The sequence below is a fragment of the Eublepharis macularius genome, chromosome 5 (assembly GCF_028583425.1).
Source record: "Eublepharis macularius isolate TG4126 chromosome 5, MPM_Emac_v1.0, whole genome shotgun sequence".
NCBI classification, from domain to species: Eukaryota; Metazoa; Chordata; class Lepidosauria; order Squamata; family Eublepharidae; genus Eublepharis; species Eublepharis macularius.
Window position 1 is genome coordinate 149,592,069 of NC_072794.1, and position 21,442 is coordinate 149,613,510.

A 21,442-nucleotide genomic window follows, 5' to 3' on the forward strand; every position below is an offset into this window, starting at 1 on the left:
AATTTTGTCTTTAAAAATGCTGTTATTACTTATTTTGGCCCAAAAAGGATCTAAAACTGCTTGTTGTGTTTGGTACCTGAGGTCTAAGCCTGGTCAGAACATGGAAGGGAGGCTAAAAGGGAAACCTCTGTACTCTAGGGACTAAAGTAACAAAGAAAACTTGTCTCTTTCTACAAGCGTGACTCATACGTTTAACTCAGATACAAGCAAGAGAGTTACTCCTCCCAAGGATTAATTTGGTTCTCTGAGAGGTTCTAATTCTCACAAACTGATATAAACAAACAACAAAAAAGCCAATTAGTGTCGTGATCAAAATATTGATATTCACAGTTGTTTTCCAGGAAAAGGGCTTGCCTCTTTATGTTGCAACAGCTGTGCCCATTTTACACTATTCTCGCTTTTGGTTAGCAAAGCCTGTAATTTATATATTTTATAAAAAAAACTCACCCAGACCCGAAATAATAAAGCAAATATGCATAAGAATAAAATAAGACTCTGCTGTCAGAATGGCTAACAGCCCTTTGTATGTTATTTGTATAATACATCTCTTCCCAATGCCTCCTGAAGCAAATGCCAAGATGAAATGTTACTGTTTGCTCAGCAACAAGCAGATGTGGAAACTTCCATTTCAGTTACTGTCCCTGGTCTCCAAAGAGATACTCGGAAATATGTCGCTCCCTTGTGAGGCGTTGGTTAACTGGGACTTTGTTTTCATTAAGAACTGTGCCCTCCTGTACATGATTCTTTCCTGCTCTTGCTTCAGCTCAATGTATGAGCGGGAAAATGTGTGGAAGATTGATGTGACAGGAAAGGCCATTAAAAGAATACCACTCAGGATGCTGCTTAAAGCTACCACCTGGCCTGGGATGCTTCTGGGTACCATATCGCCATAGCCCACCGTTGTCATGGTGATCACAGCCCACCAATAGCAAGCGGGGATGCTGGTGAACTCCTGAGAGTCTGCCATTTCGTTTTCAATCACGTACAAGAGAGGTGCAAAGAGTGCAATGGCTACACAAAGGAAAAGCAGCAAGAGGCCAAACTCACGGGTGCACCTACGGGCAGTGAGCCCCAGTGTCTGCAGGCCCAAGGAATGCCTGGCCAGCCGCATGACATACAAAATCCTCAAGGCACGTAGTATGCGGAGCACCAGGCCAACTTTGTCCAGGTAGATGTTGCCAGAGGTCGGCTTTTTGTTACTGCTCACCGAAGTGGTATCCAACAATAAAGTGATGTAGTACGGCAGAATGGCCACTATGTCAATCAGGGTTAATGGATTCCTCAGAAATGTAAATTTGCTTGGCGCCTGGATAAACCTCAAAAGGAACTCCAAGGAAAACCATCCCACACAGACAGATTCCACTATGAAAATGTTGTAGCACATCTGAGAACATTCACCCTGGAATGGAAGAGAAGGATACTGTGTGAGTGTTAAGTTTCAGAATGTCTTCTATAAGAACACCCCTGGTTCATTAGAGCAAGGTCCACCTATCCCACCATCCTAACAGGAGCCTCTTGGGAAGCGCACAAGCAACTTATGTGAGCAACATTCCTTACTAATCTTTATTCCCAGAATTTGGTGCTGAACATACAAAGCTGCTCATCAGGTCTACCCACCTCATTGCTATCTCTTTTCACTAGCAGCAGCTCTCCAAGGACTTGGACAGCCTGCCAGCTGAGATCTTTTACCTGGAGATGACACAGATTTGAACCTGCATGCAGTGCAAAGCCTGTGTTCTACCAATGAACCTGCTCAGGACTCTGAGTAGAGAATGGTCTAGAGATGCTGGAGACTGAGCCTAAGGGGGCGATCATGTAAAGCATGGGCTTGACCACTCAACAGTGATGCCTCAAAAATTCAGGGCTGTATGCATATAGGCGAAAAGGTAAAAAGGTAGTCCCCTGTGCAAGCACCGAGTCATTACTGACCCATGGGGGGACGTTGCGTCTCGATATTTTCTTGGCAGACTTTTTGTTACGGGGTGGTTTGCCATTGCCTTCTCCAGTCATCTACACTTTACTCCCAGGAAACTGGGTACTCATTTTACCAACCTTGGAAGGATGGAAAGCTGAGTCAACCTTGAGCCAGCAACCTGAACCTGGCTTCTGCCAGGATCGAACTCAGGTTGTGAGCAGAGCTTGGGCTGCAGTACTGCCACTTACCATTCTGCGCCACGGGGCTCCTATGCATATAGAGTGGCTCTATTTAGAATCATGGTTACTCGCTCTAATGTATCTAGCTTCCATGCATTTGTCTAATTTTTTAAAAAAGAAAGCCTCCAAAACAGTTACACCAGCAGTTACAAAACAAACAAACATAACAAGAGCTACCCAGATTAGTATGTTGATGGAAATTGCATTAACGGAACAGCCAGAACTGTAATGGCTTACTGGATACAAAGTTAATCAGTGGTCCAAACACTTCTCCTGCTGAAATTCAAGGCGAGCGTTTCTGAAGGTTTTTTTTACAAAATATGCCTTAGATTCTGATACATTATGTTTTCACCCCGGGAATCTCTGTGGTAGCTCATACACGCAGATAACACGATGCCATCACAAAATCTCTCCCCCCTACCCTGTTGTCTTTCCTGACCATATTTACCGTCTCCTGTGGTGAATTCCTAGCAGCCCAAACTGTGCAAAACCGAATGTGAAAATATTATGCTAAGGTAACAGCTGCTGAAATCTGCAAACACTGAAGAACCTAATGCTCCAGTGGGGTAGAAACGAAGGTGTCTAACATACAATTTGGGTGGCAGGAACTGCCAGAATTCTCATGAAACCCTCCATAAGGACAGACCCAGCAAGTTGCTAAACAGTGGATGGATTTACCTCATCACTGCTTTATATCTTGGATCACATTAGACATAAACTTTAATATATTGCTAACATCTATTAACTTTTGTCCCGCCTACAGTAATGGTACAGGGGACTTAAAATAGGGCAGCAGCTGCTTAAAATACTGGCTGTAAACACGTGAAGGGATGATCATTTGCTACGTTAAGTGCTATCATGCCTCTGCTTGACTTTGAGCCAAGCTACAAGTGACGACTGACACAGGTTGGACACTTGTCAGCTTCCCTCAAGTTTTGATAGGAAATGTAGGCATCCTGGTTTTACAGCTTGGCTCTCCATTACAGCTGCAAGACCAGGACGTCTACATTTCCCACCAAAACTTGAGGGAAGCTGACAAGTGTCCAACCTGTGTCAGGCGTCACTTGTAGCTTGGCTCTGAGGGGAAGGGATGGTCTCGCGGCATTTGCCGTTTCAGCTTTCAGATGACCACCCCTCTGTACATTCACATGATCAGACCTGGATTCCCAAACGCCTGCGTTGAATGATGTCAGTATGTCATCCACAATGGATGCAGCAGCATGGATGTAATATCACAGAGCAACAGTATGTGTGCATATGTTTGTGTGTCCTTGAACCCGGGCTCCCAGTCTAGCACCTTACCTCTCCTGTGCTTTGTCTCTGCATCAAACAACAGCCCCACCAATCAGTGAGCTGGCTCAAAGGACTGATCCGTTCCCCCAATATTGAGCAAATGTGTCCTTCTGTCAGAGGGCCCCATTGGGCCCAGTGCCCTGTCCCCGTGATACGCTACTGCTTATGAAGTCTCATCTCCTAGCTGCCTGCTCCTGATCTTCTGTTTTTGGTTTCACAGCATGATTCTTCTCTGTCCCGGACTCATGCTAGTTGCCTCTGGCCCTGACACCTGAATGCTTGGAGTCTAACTCCTGCTGGACTCTGACATAGATGAAGTATGGAGCCACCCTCATCTTAATTAAATCTAAGGGGTTGTAACAGTCCCATTTCATTACTTTCAGTAGGACTTAATCACAAGTAACGGTTCATTGTTAACCTGGGAGGCGGAGGCAGTGGGCACAAGAAGTTCAATTTGCAAGCACCTCTCAGGTTTAGAAGCCACGTGGGCAACATATCAGTATCCCAGTTAGCCAAAACAACAGGGGCAGTATAGCTAGCGCAGGCCACACAAGAGAATATTGTACAAAAAACAGTACAAACCAGTGCTAGACTAGGCGAGTGTGTATAAAGCAGCAGAGTTGCAGCCAATTTATGGCAACCCTGTGGGGTTTTCAAGGGAAGAGGCATTCAGAGGTGGCTTGCCATTGCCTGCCTCTACATGGTGACCCTGGACTTACTTGGTGGTTTCCCATCCAAGTACTAACCAGGGCTGACCCTGCTTAGCTTCTGAGATCTGGTGAGACTGGGCCAGCCCTGGCCATCCAGGTCAGGGCAAGTTCCTGGACACCTGGGTTCAAATCCCCAATTTGCTATCGAGCTTACCGAGTGAGCTTTGGACCAGTCACTGTCTCTCAGCCTAACCTACCTCACAGGGTTGTCATGAGGATAAAACAGAGATGGGGGGAATCATGAATGCTACCCTGAACTCCTTGGAGGAAGATCAAGATGGGTAGTGGTGTTAGTTTGTCTATAGCGGTGGAAAAGAGCGAGAGTTCAGTAGCACCTATAAGACTAACAAAATTAGTGGTAGGGTATGAGCTTCTGTGAGCCACAGCTCACTTCTTCAGATACTTCCTTCTTCTTGGTATCTGAAGAAGTGAGCTGAGGCTCACGAAAGCTCATACCCTACCACTAATTTTGTTAGTCTTACAGGTGCTACTGGACTCTTGCTCTTTTCCACTCATTGGAGGAAGAGTGGGATAAAACGTATTACATTTTTTAAATGGCCATGCACATCCACTTTGCTAGAGCACAAACCCAGAGTCTTGGAAGGTGACATCTGGACTCCCCCCTACAAGATACTTTAATAGAAGCGGTCTTCATTTGTTTTATGATGACCACTGAGAAACCTTACGACTTTACAACCCACACTCATGTTTACTAGTGATATGCACACTACAGGTATATTGGCAGACTATGACACACTGATGGCATTCCTTTTATTTTAAAATCCCTTAAAACACTCTTACAATTCACAAATCCCCTGACCTCTCACCACAGATGATCAGGAAACCATTTTTTATTGTCCACTGTGACCCCAGCTGGCTATTTACATACCTGCAAAGAAAACATAAAGGGTGGGAGAGAGAAACTTCAACCCAAACAGAACTGGGTAACCAAACAGGTTGAAAGCACACACACACACAAAATCAAAAATTTATACACACAAGTGCCAAGACCAATGCAAAAAAAAAAAAAAAGTACTGATATCTTTAATAAAATTCCAAGAATTAAAACTTTATCATTGCTCAGCACTTGTATATATAAAGTTCTTTTTCTTTTTCTTTACATGCCTGCCATTGAGTTTTGTCCTCACACCCCAAGAGCCACTTACTCTCTCCTCCTCCTCCCTTAAGCCAGGCATGGTGCTGATAGACAAGTTGACGGCAGTAATGGTCACAAAGAGCACGGATAAACAGGCAAACACTTTCCCAGGAATGCCAGACTGGGGCTTCTCCACCATGTCTTGCAACCGTTTCATGCAGAGGCCAACTTTTGTCTCCTCCGTGGCTTCACAAGGGTTTTCGCTGTCTATGAAGTCTTCCTCTTCATTCATTTCTGTAAACTCCTCCATTTTCTGCAGGAACCTCCTCTTACAGCACCACTCCAAGTTCTCTTCCTCAATCCCCCAGTAAAGCAGCTCCTCTTGGAACGAGAGAGCGCACATCTCTCGCAAGAGCCTCAGTTTCCCTGCCCGCAGGAAAGTCAAGATGGTCCTAAAGGCTCCAGGGTTGCGGTCGAAAAAGAACTCGTTGCAGGTCACGTCGTAATCGTCGCAAATATTGAGGATGTCGTCGAAGTTGTTGCAAAATTTCAGCTGTCCCAAGCGGGTCATGGGGAACTCGTCCAGGGTGGTCCACGGGAGCAAGTATTTAAAGCCTCCCACGTTGATAATGAGGTGATGCTTTCGGTCGACTGGATGAATGCTTTCATAAAGGTCTTCCCCAGGGTGAATTAGCTTGGCTCTTTGGTAAAAGACTCCTTTGAGAGTTTCTGTTTCAGCAAAGAAAGGGTGATTAAAGGAGGCATCTGAAGCACAGCTCAGGGCGCTGTAGTCATAGTCTGAATTTTCACCTGGTAAAAGAGTCATCTTGGTCACTGGATCACATCATATCACTGGGATGCCACAGCTACAGATTTCTGCAACAGAAAAAGAATACAGATTTGGCAGGGGGTGGGCTCAGTGTATGCATCCCACCCCCATGCACAGACTGTCCTTTTGCATCCAGTGGCAGGAATGGGGGGGGGGGGAATTGAGCTTGTGCAAAATGAAGCATGAAACACAAAAAGGCAACAATGGTATGCACATGACCACAGATCGTGTGCTGGCTGAGTAGGAAGTACACAGGAAAACAGGAGACACTGAAACATAGTGCTTGTGGATGCCGAGTCTGGCTGCCGACACGGATACCAACCATGGAAACTATGGAAAGATGTGTGAGGCTTGACCCTGCTGGAGAGGGTTCAGCTGTAGCATCCCTGACCAGGTGGGTCCCTAGGGGGGTGACCCAAGCCTCAGGAAAAGAACAGGGGGTGGGCTAATGCTGCCCAGGCTCCCATCATTACTCTCTTAACCAGGCTCTACACTCACTCTGCACTCTCCTCCAAACTCCTTCCTCTCCACCCCTGCTTGTGGGTGGACTTTTATCCCTTCGCCATTCCCAGGCTCCACCCCCTAGTCCCGCCCCCCAACAACCTAGCAGTTGCCCCGGCTGCCTTAGGCAGCCACACTTGGGGCTGCTTTGCTTCTAGCCTCTCCTGGCTATTTCCACTCCCCTCCAGCCGGCTTACTTGTGGGGATGCTGGCCGGCTGTCTCTGCCTCCTGTGCCCTCTCCAACTAGCTGGGCTGTTGGGCTTCCCATGGTCTGAGGAAAGGGGTTGCTCTGGAGCCTTGGTTGGGAAGCTAGTGGTAGCTAGGACCCAGGAGCTCCTACCTAGCCTGCCTCTGGTTGACAAGGCCTTGTCTGCACCTGGAGCTTCTTCGGGCATTCCTGGTCTCTGTCAGTGCCTTCTGTGCCTGTTCCCTCATTGTTGTGTGAGTGCTAAGGGTGGCAGTGCAGACTGGTGGGGCTATAAGCCTTGTTTTTGGGGTGTGTGGCTCTGGGAGGGTTCCCAAGTCTGGCCTGGGCGCCGGACAAGAAGTCACTAATAACAACTGAGGAATGGAACAGGGTAGTGTGGAGTTGTTCAACGAAGTCTCCCACGCCAAGGAAATGGTTAGTAATGCTCAGCAGGAACATGTTCAAGTGACATGGTTTGGTGTAGTGGTTAAGAGCAGCGGGACTCTAATCTGGAGAACCGGGTTTGATTCCCCACTCCTCCGCTTGAAGCCAGCTGGGTGACCTTGGGTCAGTCTCAGCTCTCTCAGAGCTCTCTCAGCTCCACCCACCTCACAGGGTGATTGTTGTGGGGACAGTAACATACTTTGTAAACCACTCTGAATGGGTGTTGTTTTGAAGGGTGGTCTCTAAATCCAATGTTATTATTAATGTTATTATGGAATGGATCCCACAGATCACTTCTATGTGAACAAAAGGGGAGCAATTTTTGCTGATTCCTTTCATCTCGCAGCAGACTTCCCCGCTCAAGCTGACTGGTGGGGGTCCCATGTACACTGGGAACAGCATTTGGGGGGACATTTTGGGCTACAGAAGGAGGGGACAGGCAAAGAAGTTGCACACCAACAATGGCAATATTTCCCTGAACAGAGATTTTTGGTCAGATCCAACCACTGGTGGTCCTGTGATGGGTACTTCAGCGACCACTTTTTGAGTACCTAGGCTATACCCAGGGCTGGCAAATGATGCCACTGACTGGCATACCTTCTGAGTACTGCTAGCTACTTTCCCAACATGGAATCCCCCTGCTCTTTGCTCAGGTCAGCAGCGCCTCTGGTTTCTGAGATCTCACCAATATTGCCGCTTTCTTTCATGAATATCTTTGCAACTTTAAGGTCTAGAGTTTTTTTTACAAAGAAAGTGGAGATTCTTAGGTAGCTGATTCTGTAGCCAAGACCACATTCTGCTGTTTTTCTGGACTCCCATAGAACTGCTGCATATATATAGTCATGGGTGAAAGAAATATCCATGCAAACTGACCGGCAAGCATACAAAATACTGTTTGGGTTATCACATTTTGCATTTTCTCCAGTATTACTCGGAGACTACGAATACTGAGGGCAAGGTACAAAGTTCCCTCTTTGAGCTGCTCATTTGTTCATATCCTCCATGTGAATGTGCCAGTTGCTGTTGATTATGTGCATTCGCCAGTCAACTCACATCCCCTGCAACGGCACCACTGACGATTCAGGATGGAGACCCAGCTGGGGTGTGGGAGAACCTGTAAAGAGAGGCGCTTCCTCTGTCTTGGATTTGACCTTTCTGTGGGAGCCCTTCTCTCAAAACAGCAACTGTTCTGCTTGAGCACCATTTAATTAATGAACTGAGATCTCTTGGAGCAGGGCAGCGCAGAAAAAACGAAGACGTACCTTTGTGGCTAATAAATTCTGAACAGATAAGCAAGTGAAAAAGAAATGATGCGTTTTCCGGTTTGCTTCATCAGTTTATACCTTGCTAGGTGATGTGGGTTCATGAGAGAGTCTTACAAAAGGGGAATCCATGGACACTCACAAGGGAGGGAAATTTAATCCCTCCAATTGATCTCTGCTTATTTCCCCTGACCTCCCGAAAGTCAGTTCGGTGTTGTGGTTAAGAACAGCAGGACTCTAATCTGGAGAGCCAGGTTTGATTTCCCACTCCTCCACTTGAAGCCAGCTGGGTGACCTTGCATCAGTCACAGCTCTCTCAGAGCTCTCTCAGCCCCACCCACCTCACAGGGTGTTTTGTTGTGGGGATAATAACAACATACTTTGTAAACCACTCTGAGTGGGCATTAAGTTGTCCTAAAGGGCAATATATAAATCGAATATTATTATTATTATCATCCGCCCAAAGTTCCCAATTCCCACTGTCTCTAGTTGACTGTCAGTGTTCCACGGAAGCACTTGCCAGGAACTTAGAGGCAAGGAAGTTTTTCCTCCTGGTTGGCTGCCTTTTATGAAAAGGGAATTTGCTTCCCTGTTTGTTTAAGAGCATCACAGCTCTAGGACTGAAGCCGACTTTATGTCCCTTTTCAGCTCCACGCTGTTCCCTGTCTCAAAGCAATGCCAGTTGTCCTTTTCTGTTCTCTTTCCTGATATCTAGTCGATAGGAAAGAGAGAGGGAAGAAGGAAAGCACGGTACCTCTATAAAGGGTACCCTTTTTTTTTGCCCCTGCTTTTGTGCTATCTAACCTGTAATCAAGGGTTCTTTTTTAAAAAAAAAACTGGAATCAGATTAGATCCTCATTTCTGCTAAAAAGGCTTTTTCAAACCTAGGGGCCAGTAAGTTTCAGTAATATTTTGCGTAGTAGAATGTGGCACTTAATTTAATGTGGCTTATTCCCAAGTAACAGTAAACAGGATTGCAGCTTTCCCCCCGATTTCATTAAGTTTGGAAGATTGCCCTCTACCTTGATTCAGCTGATCTCGCCACCTGGAGACAGGATTCATGCCACAGTTAACACTGAGGTTAGACTATAGTCATGCACTCTTGCATGCGTCTGCTGTTGAAGTCAACTCAGAAACTCCAGTTTGTACAGAATGCCGCAGCTTCGTTTTATCAGGAGATAGATGGAGCATGCACATTACATGCATTCTATATCACTTCACGGGCCCATCAGCTGCTGAGTTCAATTCAAGGTACTGACTATGTTGTACAAAGCCCTGCATGGCCTTCGACCATCATATCTGCAGGACTGCCTCTTCCCCTATGTTATGCCACGATAGCATAGTGGCATAAATAGCGGCATAGTGGCATAGATTTCAAACTGGCATAGTTTGAAATCTTTTGTTCTACCACATGGGTGGGCAGAATATTGACAGCTCAGTAGGCTGCCGGCAGGGTCACAAGGGACCACTGACTGAAAACACTAATGGATTCTGTTGTCTTGGTTTGATTTACGTGCATGTCCGGACATGGTACAAATCTAAAAAAACGTTCTGAGACTCCTCTCTTGCCCCACTGCTCCGTCACCCTAGCGAAATGGCAAAGAGTCCAGTAGCACCTTTAAGACTAACCAACTTTACTGTAGCATAAGCTTTCGAGAACCACAGTTCTCTTCGTCAGATGCACCAATTGTGCACCAATATCCCACACCAATATTGTACACCAATATCCCACATGTGGATGGACTGCAAGCCATCAGGAATATTATCCTGGACAAAACCACAGCACACCTTGCCACTGAACTTTGCCACTCACTCACAATTACTTCAAATTTGGTGACAGCTTATATCTACAAGCTAAAGGCACAGCTATGGGCACACGTATGGCACCACAATATGCTAACATATTAATGGCAGACTTGGAGCAATGATTCCTCAGCTCCCATCCACTGAAACCACTCCTGTACTTAAGGTTCTTGGACGACATCATCATTTGGACCCATGGAAAGGAAGCCCTTGAGAGATTTCATCAGGACTTCAACAACTTTTACCCTACTATCAACCTGAGCCTGGACCACTCTACACAACAGGTACACTTCCTGGACACCACTGTACAACTACATAATGGACAGATAAATACCACCTTATACCGGAAACCCACCAACCGATACTCATATCTACATGCCTCCAGCTACCACCCTAAACATACTACTCGGTCGATTGTCTACAGCCAAGCCTTACATTACAATCGTATCTGCTCCAATGCTCTTGATCAGGACTCCCACTTAAGAGATTTACAATGAGCATTTTTGGGGCTACAGTACCCACCAAATGAAGTGAGGAAACAAATCGACAGGGCCAGATTAGTACCTAGAAACAGCTTGCTCCAGGACAAACCTAAAGGAACTAACAACAGAACACCACTGGTTGTCACCTATAGTTCCCAGCTCAAACCCAACCAACATAGCATCAATGATCTACAGCCCATCCTGGAAAACAATGCCTCAAGCCCTGGGTGGAAGACCTCTCCTTGCCTACAGACAGCCCCCCAACCTTAAACGACTTCTCACCTACAACCATGAATCAGCTAGCAGAGTCACCAGCACAGGTACCAAACCCTGCAACAGACCCAGATGCTAGCTATGCCCTTATATCTACCCAGGAAATACAATTACAGGACCCAATGGCGTCAACTACACTGTCTCTGGCTCTTACAGCTGCTCATCCTCCAAGGTGATATATGCTCTCATGTGCCGACTACTGTATGTCCATCTGCTCTGTACATTGGACAAACCAGCCAACCTCTGCACAAAAGAATAAATGGACACAAATCTGACATTAAAAATGGCAACATCCAAAAACCAGTGGGAGAACACTTCAATCTACCAGGACATTCCATCAAGGACTTAAAGGTCACCATAGTTCAACAGAAACCTTTCAAAAACAGAATCCAACAGGAAGCTGCTGAATTGGAATTCATAAGTAAATTTGACTCAGTCAGACTTGTACTGAATAGGAACTATGAATGGTTATCTCATTATCAGAAGCAAACTGATCTCATCATCAGAAGCAAACCGATCTCAGTTTCAGAAGCAAACTGATTTGCATCTACTCCCCCCTCCCCTCCCCTCCACGGCTAACTCCTCTGGATCCGTTGCCTTAGGAATCACTTAGGTTGCCAATATGGAGGATGCAGGAATGGCTGCTGCCCACTCTTTTCAGAAGTCTTGAGGTTCCAGCCAGGCAGCTACTCTCAGGTAGATGACAACATGTGGTGGCACCAGAGCTGGTACTTAAGGAGGCAAATGAGCTACAGGCTTACAGCCCAAATCTGCTACATCTCCTCCAACAGCTAAAGAGAGCCAATCTAGTTTGGGGAAAGAGGATTTGCTCTGGACTCTACTTCTGAGTCCCCAATGCTTGGACAACATGAACCCAATGCATATTTATCTTGTCTTGCAAAAAGCTGGCAAATCTGAAACCAGCTGATCTGTCGGGAGGACAGCACACACAGCTTACAATCCAGCCCTTCAATTTAATATTCTCTCCCCAAGCACTGCTCTCCACGATGCCCCCTGCCAGTAAAGATTAAGTGGGAGCAACCAGAGACAGGGGCTTTTCAGTGGTGGCACCGTGCCCACTCAGACTCACCTACTTTACTGTTTGTTAGGCACTGGTCCAAAACTTTTCTTTTCACTCAGGCTTTTAATGGAAGGATTCCATTTTTAATAGCTGTTTTCATGGTCTCCTTCTGCCCAAGGACTGTTTGATGAACATCATTTTAGGCTGCCAATTTGATGTTGTTTTATGCTTTGTTTTTATGGCTTGTTTTAATTTATTTTATTGCATTGTTTTGACTTTCTGAGCCACCTTGAACCGAAGTCTTGGAGATCCAGCAATATACACATTCTAAATACATTACTCATTCAGTGACCAGTGATGGAAAGTTATGCAGAAGGTGAAAGACTTGGTTCTGTTTTGGACACCACCACCCTGTTCTGGCTGCAGGAAGAGGAGAGGGTAGATCATTAGTTAGGGGTTCCCTGGATCCTTCTCCATATGCTACAGTGAAATCTATTAATTATGCACATGAATCAAATGTGCATATATATATTGAATAATTCATCTTGCTTCTGCTTGTTATGGCGATGAGGCAAAGTGTTAAGCAGGGCATTGATCCTTCCATTCCCAAAACAATTCTTGCTCATGTTGGTTGATAGCAGATAACCATCATGCGAAGGAGATCAGGCACCCAACTTCCCTTTCAAATCCCTCATTTATATAAGGTGCTATGGCTGATATTTGTCTTCCCATGTTTCAGGACAGAAGCTGTGTGACGGAGCAATTTTAAACAGTCACACCCTTCTAAGCCCATTGATTTCAATGGACACAGAAGGGTGTAATGAATGTTTAGGATTGCACTGTTAAGTCTGCTACAGCCAAATCAGCCATCTTATGACACCTTAAAGGCCAATACATTTACTGTGGAATAAGCTTTTGTGAAACGGAGCCCACCGAAAGATTACCCCACAATACATTCAGTAGTCTTTATGGTGTCACTGGACTCTTCTGTTGTTTTACCAAGGTTCACTTTGCAACTTGGATGGACAAAGCAGGGCTGGAAATGGCACTGACAGTGAAGTTGTGACTCACCTTTGAAGAAACAGAAAAGGTTGAGGTGCTTGGGAATTACAGGAAGATTGGAATCATTGAGGGAATATAATTCTAGGTCCTTTTTTGCAGCAGGAGAAGAGAGCAAAACTATGTTTTGCTTTATGCCTTTTCATAGCACCTAGCACAACAGAATATGCAATACCATCAAGTGGTTTGCCACTATCATGGAAAAAATAATAGATAACTATATACTTCATATGAAAAGGTCACTAAATAGTTTATTCTGCAATGTTACAGTGCTTTGTTATTCATATCTATGAGGGTGGGGGGCACAAAGAGGTCACAATAAGACGTGCTGATATGAGAAAAAGAAAGGCACGCTCCTATATCCACGTACTTGGGACTAAGGTCCACTGTACACAGTTGAGAGTTACTACTAAGTACATGAGACATGAATATATCCTAAGCAACATCTGATGTGGGACACAGGAATTTTTTCCTATTGAATAAATCCACCTAACGGATGAATTCTGGAAGTGATGTGATGGTCTGATATAATCTGGAATTCAAGGAGACTGTCAGGCTTAAAAGACCACAGAAAGGGATTAGCAACTTTGCCTTTCCCACTGCGGGAAAGAGGAATGGCAACTTAAATGTTAAAAAGTTCACCTTCTGATCCCCCCCCCCGCCCAAACTTCCTCTGCCGCATTTGATTTCTGCAGTGCATCTCTGATGTAATCAGTGATCCTGCAAAAAGGCCTTGCTACCATTCCGTGGTACAGGAAATGTTAAAAAGAGTTGTTCCTTGAATAAAAATGATAACATAATATAAACTGCAAGGTCGTGCCAACTTGCCAAGTAATGCCGTAAAAGTCTAAGCAGATTTCTGATGTCTGGGACGTCTTCCGGCTGTTTTACTTTTTTCCCACTAGTAAGAAATGTTCTAGTGCAATGTCAGTAACAATATAACCTTTCCAAAAAAGGCATTGCCACAAGAAATTATATTGCTCCGCAGTGCTACCATCACTCCTGCTTTACACTTACCTAGGTAACATACAAGGTATACTTTGTATATCCCTCCCCCCTTTCAGTAATTTTCAGGACAGGTCAGAGAAACTAGAGGCTGCTCTCCAGCATCCAGAGTACATTATATCCTATGCCTCTCCATAGAGAGCTCCAATTTTGATCTGGCTCATTTAAAATCCATACATACAGTGTGACCTCAAAGTTTTGCTCTTTCCTATATAGCAGAACTCACAGCCACATCACAATGAGAAGATCCGCATATCTTAAGTTTTTAAAAACAAATGAAAACGTATGCTTCATTCTCCTACCCCAATTGTTAATTGGAACTCAACAATTTTATACCAAACAGTTGAGGGAGGGGGCAAATCAACCCCAAATTCAATCTTAGCCAAAGTTTTGGCTTTCTCAAAAGTCTCTAGGGCTTGTACAGATAAACAGTAATGCCCTTATTGGAAGTTACTTTATTTCTTTCTAGAATGTCCTGCAAATATAAGAGAATTCACTGTTGCTATTGATTGCAGCGATAGAATTGTTTACATTCTTGCTCGGAGGATGTAAAAGGGGAGGGGGTAGATTGCAAAATATATATTTCATGTAAACCAATTTCAGATGTGTCACAACCCACAGAAGTTGTATGAGGCCCCAAAGCAGCTATTAACAAGTACATTGAAACAGCAGCTCGATTTCCAATATGTGCTAACAGTGATCCAGAGGAACACAAACGGCTAACCAAGACCCTACCATTTGCAGCATTGTGATAGTTTATTGGAACAGAAAGCAAAGCAAAGAAGAGAGAAATGAAATGCATTCGCTGCCAAGACAACTAGCAAAAGGTAGTTTTAAAAGAAAATCTTGACAAAAACAAGCATCTCTGTGTAAGCGTAATGTGTGTATGGCATATTCATTCCTCCTCCCTGTAATTGGGTACAGGGCAATCGAAAGCCAACTCCTATACATCACAGGCAGAGAAAACATTAAACAAGAATGACATACCGAGGTGGGCGGAAGAACAGAACTCGATTAAGATGCCGAGTCTATCACAAGGATCAACATAGACAGCTGTCAATCGATCGATTACTGTTAAAATGACTGAAGGGAAAATACAGGGCTGTTCTAAAAGCTGGTAAGCAAAGAAGTAGTTCAATAACTCCAACAAACACTCCAGACCCCTAGATCTTACTGCTTTGGAAACAACATCAAAAAATGTTTTTAGTGTCTGGAACATGGAATAAGAGCCTCTGGGTTCTGGATATGAAATGTGCCATACAGTTAAGGGCAAATCTCATCAATGTCCTATCAGTCCTCAGCAGTGAAAGGCTGCCACAGTTGCGGGACTCTGCCAACGCCAGTGCCAGGCTACCATCCAGCAGCTAATGGGAAAGAGCAAAAGGAAAAGAGCAATGCAGTCTCATGCGTATTTAGGAGTAATTCCGCATGAGTTAAGCAGGGCTGCTTCCGAATTAAGTTGCACAGGGTTAGGCTGCAAATCTATATGCTAAGAGGGGCACGAGGAATGGGTGCATCCGGCCCAGAGAGAAGGTCATTCTCACATAAGAGAGACTGGTGTGTGTGTGTCCGTGTCTGGGAGATTTTTGCTGCAATTCTAAAGACGCTTTCCTGGAAGTAAGCCTCGTGAAATAACATGCCACTTACTTCTGAGCAGACTTGTTTAGGATTGCGCCTTTAGTTAAGAGATTAATATCTTTTATAAGAATGTCGCCCTCAGAATTAAGACGGAAACGAGGCAAATAACTCTTCGACAGACACCGGCCGAGCTAACCCGGATTAACTACACCCCCTCGCCCCCTACTCTAACTGGGATCGATCATCGGAACATGCTTTGAAGGGATGAAGACCCCCCACCCCCACCCAACACACACACACACACACCTCGCTATTCCTTAAACCATCCTAACTCGGGGCAGGCAGTAGTTAAGAGCGATTCAAACCCGCATTGAGCACACAGGCTCCTTCCAATACCCGCACGACCCACGATCGCCCCGGCAGCGGCTACTGCGGCTTCCTCTGCTGGGCAATCCGGCCTGGCACCTATTCATGGACAGAAGAAAAGTTCCCCCCAAACTTGCCCGAGAAGTTCGCCGGGGGCCGCGGGAAAGAAGGCGGGGGTCGCTTACTTGCAACAGCGCCTGCGGCTCTCCTGGCCGGGCGGAGCAGGTGCAGAAACGCCGCGGAACGACGGCAAGCAGCAGCCCCGAGGAGGAAGAGGCGCCGCTCCGGGAGCGCAGGAGAGGCTGCGCCCGCAGGACGCTTCCCGCTGCGGTCCTATGGAAGGGGAGGGCGCCAGCATGGCAACGGCGGCTGCGGCACCCGGCGACGCTGGGGCCCGGGGGGCGACTCCCGTGCAAGTGGCGGGCGCGACGCGAAGCGGAGACACACCCTGCCCACGCCGGGGACGCGCACCCGCCCCTCTCCCCGCCCGCCAGCTCGCCCTTGCCACGGAGCGCAACAGGCGCTGCCCGCAGCACGTACGCACGGCCGTGTTCCCGCTCCGTGTACATCTTTTTGGACACGCAGCCGGCGCATTTCGCGGGCGCAGGCAACGGAGACCGCCCGCCCGCCCGCCCGCCAGACAGCCACAGAGCAGCACTTTGCAGCCAAACACAAGCCGGTTCGCAAGCATACCTGATGTCGCGCTGCAGCCCGGCTCCCTTAGCGAAGCCGTCCCGTGCCCGCTTGAGAAAGCTCAAGAGAATCTAGTGGGTGTGAGGCGCGCTGTGTGTGTCTCGGGTGGGTTTGCTCCAAACGTTTTCGGCGTACGCCACGTGCATGCCACTCACATCGAGCAATAGGTCGCCCGGGCGGTGTTGTTTTATGCAAGTGGTTTTTTCCTTAAACCTTTCCACGAATGTTGCAGTAGAGCACGTGGAGAAATGGAATACGTGAAGGTGCGGAGGGTAGACAGTCGTTTGGCAAAGGGCACCTGTTTGCACGGGGAGTAGACAAATAGGAATCTTCCCGTACAGCAAGAACTTGCATCCTGTGGAATTGCAACTTCTGCACAACCCAGCCTCACATGCATATAACCCGTCCCCCTTCCGGGTGTGTAATGGTCTGTTGAGGAATTTAATTATACTGTAGAGACCCCGGCCTTCATTGACAATGATGGAGAATGCAAGAATAAATTAGTAACAGGGAAGACCAGAAATTCACTAGTTTAGGTTTTTAATGCTGTTACTCGGGTGAAGCCAAAGTTTCGTTAAGGTTATTTTCCCCCCATAGTCTTTTCGCAAGGGGTGCATATTCTCAGTTCTAAGTGATGTGTAGTTGCGGTCTTCGGCCGCTAGGTATCGCTGCGAGCAGGCTCTTGGCTGAGCTGCGCGGCCTCGCTCAACTTAGGAATTTGACAGCGGGGCTTGGTCGCGCACGTGTTGCCGACCGTATTTATACTATTAATATTCTGACCCTTTAAAAAACGCCAGTGTACCCCTTACCTACGCTTGGTGTCGACGCAATTTAACGCTATACAGAAAAATAATTTTAACAAATGACCAAGGTAAAAACCGGTAATGAGAAACCCACGCAGACCATTAATAACTGAATGAGAATTAATACAATTTGCTCCAATGGCAGCTCAAAAACCTAAGATAATGAATTGGAATGCTCAAATTAAAATATCAGCCAACAACGGGCAATCTCAGACCACACATTTCGTTTAGATCTCAGAAAATCGGTAGAAATGAGCAGTGTGTTGAGGCCTGAGGACTGTATATTAAGCAACAACAATCCCCCATGTGTGAATTTAATTCAGGTTATTTAAAGTCTGGTTTTGGATGCTAAAGCCTGGTTCTGTAGCCATGTATTTGGCTTAGGATTCAGACAGCTCAATTCAGTTTTCAAGTGGGGGGTGGGAAATAGTCACTGCCGTTGGCTAGTCCGGTTTGGTAGGTGCAACACAATCTGGGTTTCCATCTTGGATGGGCCCTGGTCATTCTCTTTACTGTTGTGGGGCCATCAGTAATTGGGGTTGCCAACCTTCAGGGGGGCCTGGAGATCTCCCAGAATTACATCTTCAGACAACAAAGGTCAGCTCCCCTGGAGAAAATAGTTTCAGGTGGGTAGCTGTGTTGGTCTGTAGTAGAAGAGCAAGATTCGGGCCCGGTAGCACCTTAGAGACCAACTAGATTTCCAGGGTGTGAGCTTTCAGGAATCAGACGCGTGGAGTGGAAAAGGGTAGGAAGATGGCTGCTTGGGAGGCTGAACTCTATAGCATTGTATCCCACTGAGATCTCTCCCCTCCCCAAACTGTGCCCTCCCCAGCCTCCCCTCCCAAATCTGCAGGGATTTCCCAACCCGAAATTGGCAACCCTGACAGAAATTAGCATTTAAAACTAAAATATTCTTAAATATTAATTTAAGAATTAAATATTAAAACTAAAATATTCTTGCTATAGAATTGGGGATGTAGCTTAATAGAGGTAGATCATCTTTGTATGTATAAAACCCTGGGTTCAATCCACAGCATCTTCCGTTAGTAGCATCTGACAGTAGAAGATGTAAAAGACTTCTACCTGCAGCGTTGTGGGTTCAAAATATAAGCTGACTGTTCCAGGTTTTTTTCATTAAATGTTGTCCTTAATGCAGTTAAAGAGAAAGCAGTAGATATAACTGATTGACTACTCTCTCCTCCCTGCCTGGATCCTGCATGAAAGTTAAAGCAAATAAGTACCAATGTGGTGTAGTGGTTAAAAGGCTGAATCTGGGGACAGGGAGTGGGGCAGGGTTTAGATGCTTACTCTACATAAAAGCCCAACAGACAGGGCATATTGGCCAAGGTCCTCCTTTTGTGTCTCCTTGCACTGAGAGTCTCTCTACACGAGATACCTTATACGAGGATGCTCAAGTGTAGGGAGATGCAATTTTAGCCGGGAAGCATAGTTTAAATTTCACCTCTCTACAGGAAATGGGTGGAGATTGCTCCTCAGAGGATTTGTTAATTTCATCTTCGCCTCCTCAGAGGCTCTGTTAATTTCACTTCCCCTTCCTGGAGGCAAAGAAAAAATTAACAAACCCTCTGAGGAGAGATCTCAGCCAGCTCTGTTTAGAGAGGTGAAATTGACAGAGTGGCCCTGTCTTTATAAACTACACTTCCCGGCTAACATGTCTCCCTACACTTGAGCTTCCTCATGTAAGATATCTCATGTAGAGGTTCAGAGGTTTCAATTTCAGAGGTTTATAGCCTCTGAATATGGAGGTGAATAAAAGGCTAGTAGCCACTGATGGGCCTATCATCCACGAATCTGTCTAACCCCATTTTAAAGCCATCTCTGCTTGTGACCATCTCACCATTTACTGGCAGCCAATTCCACAATTTAATTACTTGTTGCATAAAAAAGCATTTCTTTTAATTTTCCAAGCTGCATCAGGGGCTTTTGAATTCTAAGCTCCATCAGTTCACTTTCTCTACTCCATGCTTAATTTTATAACCCTCTATCACGTCCCTCCTTAACTGTCTTTTTTTCTAAAAGTCCGAGACTCTTCAGCCTTTCTTACAATAAACCTACTGTGTGGTCTTGGGCTGGTTGCCCTCTTTCAGCCTAACCTGCCTCACAGGGTTGTTGTGAGGATAAAAGCAGAAAGGGAGATCTGTGTGCACTGACCTGAGTTTTTTGGGTAAAATATGAATATGACTTTTGTTGCCTCTGGCTCAGTATCGTCAACACTGACTGGCAGTAGTTCCTGTTGATGGATGCTGTTCCGGATTATACCAGTCTGCATGCAAATAAGGGGCTAATTGTACATCTGGTAAGAAGGCCCTCGTCAGCAAGAAAGATCAGTTTACTTTCAGCTGCAGCCTTCAAAGCACCTGGGAAAAGGGACGGGTCAAATGTTTAGCCAGTCCTTCCCAGCTGGCTCATTTTCTCCACATTCCTTCCCACCTCAGAGAAATAATTCTTTTCAGGATCAACCCCAAGCAAATATCAGAACTGATCACATCATATGGCATTTTCATTGTGTTTGGAGGGAGCACATGAAGCGTAAAGGACCTTTCCTTGCCAAATTATGTGGTGGGGTATAGAAATATGGCCTTTTTGAGGATACAGTATACCTCAGGTGTACTCAGAATGGTGCCCATGCGCACCATGGTGCCCGTTGACACCTTTTCTGCCACCCGCCAAGAGTTTTTAGATAGTAGGTGGGGCTACATGGGGCTGTTGCCCAGCAGGACTTCTGATTGGCCATTGGAGATCTTCCGGCTGAGCAGATTTTTAAAAAATGCCGTCAGCAGCAGCCACAGGGATTTTCACTGTGTGGCTGAAGATAAACTGTGTATGCAAGAAAATATTTTTAAACAATATGTTTGTTTTAAAAGGCATCCTGTTAAGCAGAACTTCTGCCTGAAATGCTGAAGTGTTGCTCTGAGTTATGCACATCCTCTGTCCCTGACAGAGTTTGGCTCTGCTTTTATAGCTGCCCCTTTGAGCATGTGCCAAAAGCGCTGTATCAGAATTCCTAAAGTGCCCACGGGCTTTAAAAGGTTGTGGACCCCTTGTATAGCTCTTCTGTTGGCAACCTAAAAGTGTGGTTGGGCAACATTTCCTGCTTTCATTACTGAATTAACATGGGGAAAGTTTTAAATAGATGCCCTTGTTGAGCAGAAAAAAAAATGTTTTTCTCTCATATAAGTTGGTTGCATGTTAAATCAGCAAGAGATTCCTTGAGTAAATGAACCCATCTGTGCTCCTTGAAAATTTTGCCCTAGAAGAAATTTTTAACAACTCCCTCCCCCCCACCCCGGCATTTTGCTGCTTGAGGGCAAACTTACCTTCTGCCTCTTTCAATGATGAAGTTGCAGTCATGTCATACCTGCTCCCTGGTTCTTGCAGATAAAGCCAGCACTGTTTTGCAGACCAGAGTTATGCTAAAACATTTTTAGAAGACCCCTGTGAGCATGGTTTTTTGTGGCATGCCTGTCTCTGGCTCTCCGACAACAAAAAAGAAGAACAGATTTGTTCTTTGCAATATAGAACCTGAACCTAATGAATTCTCCAAAGCTCAAAGATGAAGAATACCAGCTGTGGGCTAAATGTAGAATTAGTCATGGAAATTATTCAACAAACTGTTTCCGCTAACAAAATACATTTAAGAGCAAAGTCCCCCTGTTTGCTAGCAATCAGGAAGCAAGAAGGAACAAGTGCCACTCACTGGATACGTTATTCATTGCAAAGTATTAGCCTGGCTTTTGAACCACCTCCTTCATCCTCTCCGTTCCAAATCTTGCTGTTCCTTTCAGCCCAGTCCAGATGGTCTATTGACAAAGGCCACCTGTTGCACCTCATCAAATGGAAGGTCCAATCCTCCATCTTCCC

General features: G+C 45.7%; 1 protein-coding gene across 1 annotated transcript; it reads right to left on the reverse strand.

Annotated features, from left to right (window-relative positions):
- Nucleotides 1-459: 459 nt before the first annotated feature.
- KCNG1 (potassium voltage-gated channel modifier subfamily G member 1) lies at nt 460-16,307 on the reverse strand. Its single transcript, XM_054979535.1, has 3 exons — nt 16,250-16,307; nt 5,324-6,129; nt 460-1,399 (listed from the first exon to the last, which is right to left on the reverse strand). The coding sequence occupies exons 2-3, from the start codon at nt 6,077-6,079 to the stop codon at nt 629-631; spliced, it is 1,527 nt and encodes a 508-aa protein (XP_054835510.1). The 5' UTR covers nt 6,080-6,129; nt 16,250-16,307; the 3' UTR covers nt 460-628.
- Between the last annotated feature and the right edge of the window lie 5,135 nt (nt 16,308-21,442).

Coding starts and splice junctions, on each gene's coding strand:
- KCNG1 (XM_054979535.1), bottom strand. CDS start 6,079: ATGACTCTTTTACCAGGTGAAAATTCAGACTATGACTACAGCGCCCTG. Junction 1,400..5,323: donor TAAGGGAGGAGGAGGAGAGA/GTAAGTGGCTCT, acceptor CTTCCATTCCAG/GGTGAATGTTCTCAGATGTG.